This window comes from Acyrthosiphon pisum, chromosome A2 (assembly GCF_005508785.2).
Source record: "Acyrthosiphon pisum isolate AL4f chromosome A2, pea_aphid_22Mar2018_4r6ur, whole genome shotgun sequence".
NCBI lineage: Eukaryota > Metazoa > Arthropoda > Insecta > Hemiptera > Aphididae > Acyrthosiphon > Acyrthosiphon pisum.
Window position 1 is genome coordinate 58,938,494 of NC_042495.1, and position 11,665 is coordinate 58,950,158.

General features: G+C 29.5%; 1 protein-coding gene across 1 annotated transcript; it reads left to right on the forward strand.

Annotated features, from left to right (window-relative positions):
• Positions 1-3,108: 3,108 nt before the first annotated feature.
• On the forward strand, positions 3,109-11,132 carry LOC100162475 (probable citrate synthase 2, mitochondrial). The gene is made up of 7 exons (XM_001950147.5): positions 3,109-3,291; positions 3,393-3,467; positions 6,602-6,760; positions 6,830-7,216; positions 8,069-8,404; positions 9,766-10,074; positions 10,170-11,132. Exons 2-7 carry the CDS (start codon positions 3,420-3,422, stop codon positions 10,347-10,349), a joined length of 1,419 nt encoding a protein of 472 aa, XP_001950182.1. The 5' UTR covers positions 3,109-3,291; positions 3,393-3,419; the 3' UTR covers positions 10,350-11,132.
• The last annotated feature ends 533 nt before the right edge of the window (positions 11,133-11,665 follow it).

Below are 11,665 nucleotides of genomic sequence, written 5' to 3' on the forward strand. Positions count from 1 at the left end.
TATCTGCCTATCGGGGCAGTAAAAATTCTTCAATTTTCTACAACAGGGCCTTTTCTGACAGGACAGTGAATTTAGACGGTGCTTTAGGCATAAAGGGGCTAAAAATTAAATTTCCGAGAGGTTTTTAAAAGCATTGGAAAAACATTCAAGGAAAGCTGCAGATTTTTACGCAATATGTACTAGTTTTTGATTTTATAAAATTGTTTCTTTATGCAGCTGCAAAGGATTTAAAATTGTAAACACGTTTTTCAATAGTAATTCTTGCTATAACTAAAAAGTCTAAAAATTATTGTATGAAAACAATCTTTTTTAATAGTAATTTTAAGTTCAGATTCGGACGAAATTTTATATTCAAACGGAGAATAACGATTTTAATTTATTGATTGTAGGTAATTTAAATTAATATTACCTATATTATACGCTGACAGAAATCATTGAATTATAATTCAATAGGTGAATCCATTACAGTAGGTACACCTAATATTTCGAAAAGTCATTGTGACATTGTGTATATAAAAAAAAAAAAAAGGTGGGTAAATGGATGTCACTCTGCTGTACAGTAGGTTAGAAGTGGGTCACTGTATAATGGTTGGTATTAAATTTGAATTCAATGATATAATATCACTGTATAAGAAAAACGATTCTGAGCGGAGACGGTATATCAGTTTATGTATTAGACATATATATACTTATCTATGGTATTAAAAAATAATTGTTTTTAATATGTAATTTCGTCCAAATTTGTACTTAAAATGACTATAAAAATAAACTGTGTAAATGTATTTTTTAGATTTTTTGGTAACAGAATTAATTACTTACGTGGAATCTTGTTTTAAATTTTTAATCCTTAGATACAAAAATTGAACATTTTATAAATTTTTAACTACCTACAAAATAATTATTGAATCTTAAATTTGATAAATTTTTCAAAATTCGATCTTTAAATATTAAAAATATAAAAAAAAATTGTTCCCATATATTTTTAATATTTTTCAACTGCTATTGTAACAATATATCAGGAGCTTTGTATTAAATTTATACACTTTTTGGCCCAACAGATAAAACTTTATTGATATTTATAGAAAAAAAAACTAAAAAAATTTAAAACTGAAAATGTCCGTAAACAGCTCAAAAAGAGTCAAAATTGTATGGTGTATAGGAAATGCTAATATAAACATTCAGTAAAATTTTCATGTATCTGCAGTTATTCGTTTTTGAATTACAACAAAATAAGGAAATCGCTACATGAGAAATCGAGTGAATATCCAATGTGGTAAAAATTTGAATTTCAAACGATCATAAAAATTTAATTTGACTTTCTTATAGATATTTTTTGTTTGATAAAGGTGGATAATCTTATAAGGAATCTTGTATTACATTTTCATATCTTAGATTTAAAAAGAAAAATTTTTATGAATTTCTAACTCGAAATAATTTGCAAATTTTCGTGATTTTTCCATATTTTGTCATTTTTTGAACTTTAAATGCTAATGAAAAAAAACTGTGGGAGCCTTCTATTAAATTTTCAAGCTTTTTTATCCAACAAATAAAATTTTATTGATATTTTTAGAAAAAAAAAATAAAAAAAAATGGAAAATGAAAATGTCCGTAAAGAGCTCAAAATAAATCAAAATATTTTGAAAATGTTATGGTGTATAGAAAATGCTAAGATAAACATTCAGTCAAAATTTCATGTATCTACGGTCATTTTTTTTAAAGTTACACCAGAAACCAAATTCAATTTTGTGAAAAATCACAAAAATTCCCGTTTTTCCTTAATTTTTCTTTTGTTTTTCCCGGCGCTTTTGAAAACTACTGGGAAATTTAAATTTTGACCTCCTCAATGCACCAACGATATTCACTTTCTGATCGAACAAGATACTGAAGTTGAAAATCGTAGCATTATTTCGACAACTTATCGTGTACACAGACACAAAAAAAATTTAAAAAAAAATTTAAAAAAAACACACATCATTGTAAAATCAATACATTCATCGTTCCACTCAGAATCTAAAATCAATTATTTATTTACTCATACCTTATTTTTTAATATTTATATTATAATTTTCAAATAATCATCCCGCGGTACAAAAATACGCCTGGATCCGATGAAACGAAGTTGGCTCAAGATGTTATATTGGCTCATTGTTCGTTGTTCGTGTACAGTAGGTATACACAATACAGCAGGCAATTATTCTTAAAAAGTTTTGGTTTAGGAAATCACGTATGAAAACCCTTTGATAGGATGTAGATAATTGCTGATATCATGACAAAATAAATAGGTATGCTATCAACTTCGTGATACGCAACTGTGTGTTCTCCCACCACAAAAACTACGTCATCCGTTCTCCGATATTATATGCCATTATTACATAGTATAAGGTCTATGCATTATTATTATATTTATTATTATTATTATTATTATTATTATTTCTGCTGGTGTGAATGGGTTACGTCACAGTTCTTGGCGAAGTTCGGGAGGGGTGCGCGTTCTCGACCAATATTAGTTATGTTGATAGCATACCTATTTATTTTGTCATGGCTGATATCTTATTTTGCCTTGCCCTTGGGTTGTGATCATAGAATAACACATTTGTCATTCACCGCTCCACAGTAGCGCACAAATGACAATTGACATTATCAATTAATACTGTAAATTGTATAATATTATGATATAATATAGTATTTCAAGTATTTGCCACTATTTATCTATAACATTATAACAGTAGAGGTAATATTATTATTATAATAACATAATAGTTTCAATTTTTCTGCGGTTGAAAAACTCAACACGATTATAGAATATAGATTCTACAATCGTGGCCCATGGGTTGGAAACTTGGATCCACGATTATAAAGAATTATAATAGAAATATAATAATTATATAATATAGTACATTATAAATGTATAAAGTCCTAATACATTAGGACGATTACATTATTACCGTGCTCGTTTTCGCCGACATTTCGGTCACGTCCCAGTGGTCACACCGACAATGGGCATCGCGATGACTCGACGTGACGTCATCGAAGTGCCATTTTTGCGTGTGGATGATGTGTCGGCCACACCGGACCTTAGGGAAGGGCATCCTACCGATCTACCTCGTTTGCCGACGCCGCCGCCGCCGCCAGGATCGTACTCCAACTTGCTCGGTTCGCCCGCCGCCGTTCGGCTTCGGTCTTTTCACGACCGACCCGCGCCGCAGCTCAACGCCATTTTACCGCCCGCTCTGCCGACTGGTGCGCATGTTCAAAATTAAACACGCTCAAACGCTTTGATTACATTTTTTTGTACGTAAAGGAGGTTGTAGAGTGTGGACGAAAACAGTAGTTTTCGAAGCACGTTTGGCCGTTGCTCTTATTGATTTGTTTTTTACAATTCGTTTTTTTAGCTCGTTCGACATCATCCAGCCGCAAAAATGAGCCTGTTCCGTTCGACCGCCTCCAAACTCTTGGAAATCAACCAGGTACGTCTAGACAGTAAAACGACTTTTTTAATCTTTGAAAGGTTTCGTTTTATAGTTCGTTTTCAGTTTCCCCCTCCGAACACCCATCACCACTCGCGCTGTTAAGGTGTTTTCCGCGGAGTGATATGCCCAAATTTCCTACCGAATATGAATTTCTCGACGATTTGTGATACTTAGTTAAAAATATCTTATCATGTTATACCTAGTATATAAGCTTTTATCCAAGTTTAAATTTTAAATTTTGCCGTATGATATAACTCATTACCTATTTCTCGAAATCATGTGCAAGTTGTTGGATAGGTAACTTTACCTACCTACCTATTATTTTGTGTAGTTTGTATATATCTAAGTCAAGATGTGGTGGGGAGAGGACTATTTTTATGTTAGTTTCTTCGAACATTTCTTTTTTATGACCTGTGTTATCAATACACAACCTAGCAGTTTTGAGTTATTAAGTAATTACCTATTTCACAAATGACCTCCATCAACCTTGAGGTGGTTCTCTTCAAACGGCATTAAAAAATTGGCAACAAATGCTAATTTATTTTTTTATTTTAATATAATGAATGAAAATGACTTACATTTTTGGGACCATATCCAATTTTATTTTTTAGGTATTGGGTCATGGTTGAATTATTCTCTATTTATTAAGTGTTAGATTAGGTGTTGCTTATCAATTTGACAATAATTTAATTATATATTATACTATATAGGTATCCAATTTTTTGTCATTTTATTGCTATAAAAAGTTTATAGCTTTGGTTGGTATCAGCCTACCGAGTTCTAGGATTTCTAACGTTTGTTGACTACAACTACCACAACTACAGATACTGTATGGTTCAATAATTGTATTCAATTGTATCTTCTACTAATTTCTCATGATCGTATAAAAATATAATTATAGTCAAATACTCATGATTGGCCCACCGATATAATCTTGGTAATTCACTGTCCCAATCTGAACCTGATAACTATAAAGACACAAATTGGTATTGGATTAAAAAATTTTTTTTATCATTAGATACTTTAACTATAATCGAGCTCCAAAATAATATGAATAAGACTTCAAGAGACATTTAAATTATGTCTATATAATAGAACATTGATTTATAGGTACCTACTAGGTACATATTTATAAAACTAATAAGTTAAAAACGTAAATCTATTTTATTTAAAAATAAACATTAGATTTACTTATGTAGTAATGTACAGTACCTAATTTAAAACTTTTTATGACAATATTTGTAATAAAACAGAATTTTGCTCAGCAGTCCTTAAAACGATGACTGGTATGCCGACTGCCTGCAGTAACATGGCCGACTTTCCAATAGGGCCAAGCTCTATTTTTAATGTCATTTGTTTTGAATAAATTCTGTTTTTCTTTTTTATTATACCTATAGTAATATTAATTCATTTATTTTTAAGTGTATTATATTATAGTCTGTTTAAGGCAACTAATATATCTTCCAATGCTACATTTTCTCCTCAAAGCCACCATCAAAACATTTTCATTATTAGTCCAACCTTACAGAAAATATTCCATTGACAAATAAATGTGCTTATGACAGCCCCATTCATGTGGCATATTAAAAATAACATATTTACTCAATTTTATTTTCAAGTTCTTTTATTATATAGGTACCTACCTTCATTTAATACAATATGTGTTATATTGTAGTTATTTTGTAGTAGGTACTTCCTTTTATTGTTAATTTTCTATGGGTAATCATACACATATTTACGAGTGTAAAAATTGAAACTTATATAATAATTATTAGGTATACCTAATACTAATATCAGAAATCATAGGCATCACTAAGTGGTATCGAGGAGTACTTTTGTTACATATACATTTTGTTGTGGAGCAAAGGTATTGTTTTGCTATCACAACATTATAATATTTGGTATTTATTATTCAAGAAACTGATTCGTTTTTATAATTTTAAGTTATAACTTACAGTATGAAGCAAAAATATCATCTTTAAAACAATTTTTGATTGTTAAAATGTATGAGTACTTAATTATCATAATAGAGGTAACCAAAGTTCAGTTAAAATTATAAATATCCTGGGTGCCTACCTAAATATATAAAAAATAATAATACAATTTTTTATGTTTAAATAAATAAACAGAAGGTAATTATTTGTAAATAATTATTTTGCCCCCCTAGAATTTTGACTCTAGTGACGCCAATGGCAGAAAATATACCTTATATTAGGTAGGTAATTAAATATTATTTCGTTTAAATATCAGATTAAATAAAAAAACCTATTCGTATTGTGCTGATGGTGTTATCTTATTCAAATAATTATTGAAAATGTGGTATTATTAAAAATGTTACGCATCATTAAATTATCTAATATATAGTTTATCCTCGAGTTTATCAGTATCATAAAAAAAAAATAATCAATTATTTTTTATGATTGAGTACCTGGTTAATATTATAATTCCATACCTACATAGATAAGTCTAAACTTTTTTGTTTAATTGTCTAATTGTAAATTATGTTTAAAATTAAATATTAAAATTATTTTTATATTATCTTATCATTAAAAAAAAAAATAGTCTTTCTCATAATACATATTATGTAGGATCTTTATGATTATATATTTATATGTAAGTACATGACCTATTGGCTAATTTAATTTTAAATACATAGTCTGGTACCTACCTCTTAAATTTAATATTAAAATTTAATTATTAAAAAAAAAAAAATATTTTTATATAAAAACTCACTAAATTACCATTTTTGAAAAAGAAAGGGATTTTTCTCATTTGTTTTATTTTTACTTTTATGCAAAGGAAAAATTTATTTGCCGTACTTGTTATCCAAAATCTCTTTCAATGTCCCTGTCTAAATCTCTAGCCACCCTGTTCCTTTCTCACTTGTTACTTCCTCAACTATTTATGGTCAAAATGAGCCACTATGTCGCTGAATGTATTTAGCTAATCAAGGCCCTTCTTTCTAGCTTTAATAATAATTAAATTATTGCTCTAAAAATGTATTGTATTAAAAGTATAATCTGTATATTGGGGGAAAGCCCGTTTCGTCTGATAAAACAAACATATGAGCGGCATATTCTTTAATTTATTTTATACATTTTTGAAATATAATTATTAAATATGCTTGTTAGGTTGCTGCTCCATTATGGACTGCTTCTCGGTCAATGGCATGTGCATCTACCGATCTGAAATCTGTAGTTGCTGAAAAATTAAAGCAGAGTGGAGAGGAAATCAAAGCCTTCAGAAAGCAACATGGATCTACAGTCGTCGGTGATGTAACTGTAGACATGGTAATTAAATATATAATTCCAAATAAAAAAAAAAAAATACTCATAAATGAAATGGTTTTATTTGTTTAGATGTATGGTGGTATGAGAGGTATCAAGGCTTTAGTTACAGAAACATCTGTATTAGACGCAGATGAGGGTATTCGTTTCCGTGGTTATTCTATTCCTGAATGTCAAAAATTATTACCCAAAGCACCTGGTGGTTGCGAACCTCTTCCTGAAGGATTATTTTGGCTATTGATAACTGGCGAGATTCCAACACCTGAACAAGTTAAATGGGTGTCTAAAACCTGGGCTGAACGCGCTGAATTACCATCACATGTTGTCACTATGCTTAACAACCTGCCCAACACTGTACATCCCATGACACAATTAACATCTGCCGTTGCTTTGCTTAATTCAGAAAGCAAATTTGTACAGGCTTATACCAATGGAGTTCATAAGTCACAATACTGGGAGGTAAGTTCTGGTTTTTTCTTTGATCTTTAATTTAATAACTTTATAATACTTCCATTTTATATAGAAATCCCTGATCCATTTTGTATATTTCTTCATTCCCATATTAAAAACATATTTCTTTAATATAGATCAGTTGCATAACTAGTAGGGTTGCTTGTAGGTTTCTGCATAACGTCACAATAATGTAATATATTTATATTTTGAACACATAAAATATAAATAAACTATTTTTTGGCTTCGCACATACCTATATCACAGTAATAGGCAACACACTGATTGAAAACATCTGTCTTAGATAACTAACTGATGTCCCGCAGTATATGACCTAATAATCTTCAAAAATTCCATTTTAAACTCCACTCTAGCGAAATCCCCTAATCTCCTATTGCTCATATACTCATATCCGTAAATAATAATGGAAATAAAAACAACATCATCTAAATAATAAAAGGTGATTTCTATGAGCAATTTCCCTCACTCCTGTCCATCAAGCTATCTCTCACTATCTATTGTTTTCACATTTACTTTTATGCTACTCTTACAATATATTGTATATCAAGTTTTATTTACCTAATTATAAATAAATAAATATGTGATAAGAAGTAGGTTCTTTGACAGTGCAATATTGTTTTTTTTTTTTTGACATTACAAATACAAAAAAAAAAAAGTTTGTGTTCTAAAATTTGTTAGTTCAAACCTGAAAAACTTTTTTGCAAACTTAATATTAAAAAACATAAACAAATGGTTGATTTGGATATTTTTTGTTTTTTTGTTGTGTTCAAAACATACGCAATATTTGTTATGTCAGCAACACAATACATTTTAATTTATTCTATAATTTTATTGATCTAGTATACATACGAAGACTCCATGGATTTGATTGCTAAATTACCAGTAATTGCAGCAACAATCTACAGGAACATTTATCACGGCGGAAATCAAGTTGGCACTATTGACACTGAACGCGATTGGAGTGCAAACTTTACATCCATGTTGGGAGCAAATACTTCTGAAGAATTTGTTGAACTTATGCGATTGTACTTGACCATCCATTCTGACCACGAGGGTGGTAATGTATCGGCTCATACTACCCATTTAGTAGGATCCGCTTTATCTGATCCCTATCTTTCATTCAGTGCCGGTATGGGTGGTCTTGCTGGACCATTGCATGGACTTGCTAACCAAGAGGTAATTATCTTTAATATTAGAGATTTTATCAAACTCAGGAACAGTGACGTATATAGGAATTATTTTCACTAAGGGCCCATTTACTAGTGATGGGCACTACCGAATAGTTTGTACAATCGATTGTCATTCAATAGCTTACAAAACAACCAAGTAATTTCTCGATTGAATAGATGTTATTAACCATAGATTTTTTTGAAAAATTATTGTGTAATACACTCAATAGTTTTCTTTTGGTAGTTGCACACATCCTCCACCGACTAGTTTTAAATACCGATAGTTTTCATTCGGTAGTAAATAGTAATACACGTCTGGATGTCTGGTACCAACTAGTTTTGACTATTGAGTTACAAAAAACAATCGAGTGATTTTTCAAAATTATCGACCGAATTAGATAGTTTAAAACTATCGGATAGTTCGATAGTGCCCATCACTACCAATCACCACTAGTCAAGCATAGCACTAATATAGCCATAACTAGAAATGTTTTAGGGAGCCAAGTGGTTATTATTAAAGCATAAACAATAGAAATTGAGTTTGCAATATTTTATTTTATAAATATTTATTACTATATTATAATTATTACCTATGTAAAATTAATTTTTATATATTTTTAAAAAAATATTGACAATTTCATCTATAATTAATGTTATATTACGATAAATCATCATCAAATCAAGTCCTGATAGTCTAACGTTTCTATTTTCCTTGTTGATTCCACAAAAATGTTTTTAATCAACCTAGTTTTGAAAAATGACAGTAAACCAATTTCTAAAAATAGAATGCACCATCTAAGTATGTAATTGACATTGATGTTTATCACTTACCAGCAAGTATACAATTCTAATTCAAATTTTCATAATTTATATAGACAAGGGTGGTCCAACCTGCAGCCCTTAGTCTTTTTTGGTCCCCTGCCCTAGAAAACTTATATTAAAATCATAAATTTTTTCAGAAAAAAACTAAAAATTACTATAAAACGTAAGACTAGTGGCCCCCAGTGTATTTATGAAAGTATAAATTGGCCCGCCAACTATAAAAGGTTGGACCACCCTGATATAGACTATTCAAAAACATAAACCTTAGGTTTCATCAAAAGTACGTACAGGCAACAAGGGTTTAATTATGTAATATAGTATATACACAAAGCAATATGCATACAATAGGGTAATTGAACCTGTAATTTCATTATGGGCATCCCCTATGTATGCTTCTACTCAAGAGTCTTGCATGTATAATTAATTGATGGTTTTAACATAATATTTTAGCTTACTATAATATATCATAATATTTAATATAATCAAATAATATGAATTCAGAATTACAAATCATTTAAAATAAATTTATATTGATTCCATTCTTAGGTTTTAATTTGGTTGCAAAAATTACGTAAAGAAGTTGGAGATTCTGTAACCAAAGAACAACTAAAAGAATTCATTTTAAAAACATTGAAAAGTGGACAAGTTGTACCAGGATATGGACACGCTGTGCTACGTAAAACCGACCCACGTTACACTTGCCAACGCGAGTTTGCTTTGAAACATTTACCTAATGATCCATTGTTCAAATTAGTATCACAAGTATTTGAAGTTGTACCTCCAGTACTTAATGACCTTGGCAAAGTAAAGAACCCATGGCCCAATGTAGATGCTCATTCTGGAGTTTTATTACAGGTGTGTGAATTTACCTAGATATAAAATATTATAATTTATGTATATAATATTATACTGTCTCAAATCATTCTTACATTTTTAATATTATTTTATAGTACTATGGCTTGAAAGAAATGAATTACTATACAGTATTGTTTGGAGTATCCCGTGCTCTAGGAGTATTAGCTTCTTTGGTTTGGGACCGTGGTCTTGGTCTTCCCATCGAACGCCCCAAATCTTTCTCTACTGAAAAGATGAAGGAATTGGTCAGCAAACTGTCTGCAAAAGCTGCATAAACTGTGTAATGATAATGATATTTATTTTGTTCAAAAGAAAGCCCTGCACATAACTTATTTTGTTTATTTCTTGATACCCCGTCCAATTAATTTCTTATCTTGTCAATAGAATTAAGTCAATTTACCGGTTTTTTTTTTAAATATACTTTGGTTCAAAATTAATAATAGCATACTTTCAGTTATTTCAATATTTTGTTTTAATTATTAAAGTAAAATCTCAAATTCAGTTATGTGAATTATAAATATATTTATATATTGTTGTTCGTTTTCAAATTTCTCAAACAATAATATGTATAATGTAGAAAAAAGTCCATAATGCATCCTCCTAAATTACTGGAGTATAACATTGCTGTTGTTTATTAGTATTTAAAAATTATTAAATAGATGATAAATTATTCATTTATTAGATTTTGTTGATTGTTTAAATTAATTGAAAAATGCATTTTAGTGCATTGGACAATAATTATTTTGTACATGCTTTTATTGAAAACAATTTTATTGTAAAATAATGAAGTTTTGTAGTTTTATACCTGTTCTTTTAAAAATCTATTGTTGATTAGTTATATATGACATAAAATATTTACATCACAATATCATTATGAAATATGAATTATAAAATGTTATTATGCTTATAAAGTTATAAAAAAGTCTTACTTGTAGTTTTAAATTATAACTATAATATTACTCTATTCGTATTTTCAATACTGAACTTAATATTTAGTAAAGCTGTAGACAATTGGGTACATGACTAACAGTGAAAATATAAAAAAAATGTTTATGCATTGAAACAATACTATTATTTACTAGTACAATAAAACAATTTAATACCTATCCACATTTTGAGATGGTTAGTATTTGAATAAAATTGTTCGTATATATTTTTTAGAATTTAGTTAATCAACTTTTTCCATTTTACAACAGGTTGAAGTAAAATAAATATCCAAAGATGCAATTTATTTTAATTGTTGACATAAAACTGTCAAAGGTCTCTAGATTTTTTTTTTTTTTGGGAATGAAGCACATTGAAATTTGAATAATTCATTTGGAAATGAATTTTTGGTGTAAGTAACCTAAATAATTGGGGAAATAACTATTGTATATTATGTGTCGAGTGAACCTCGTCATTGAGTATGTGGATGTCCAAAATGTATACCCTACTCACTACTGGCTACTAAGTTTAATATTTAGTCCATAAAAATGGTTTTATTAAAATGGATGGATGACCTGGTGGCGACCAGTTTTCATTCCGCGACGGTCAGACGCCGTCCCCACTATAGCCACGTGTCGCCCGTCGGGTGCCGCCACGAACAAAGTGC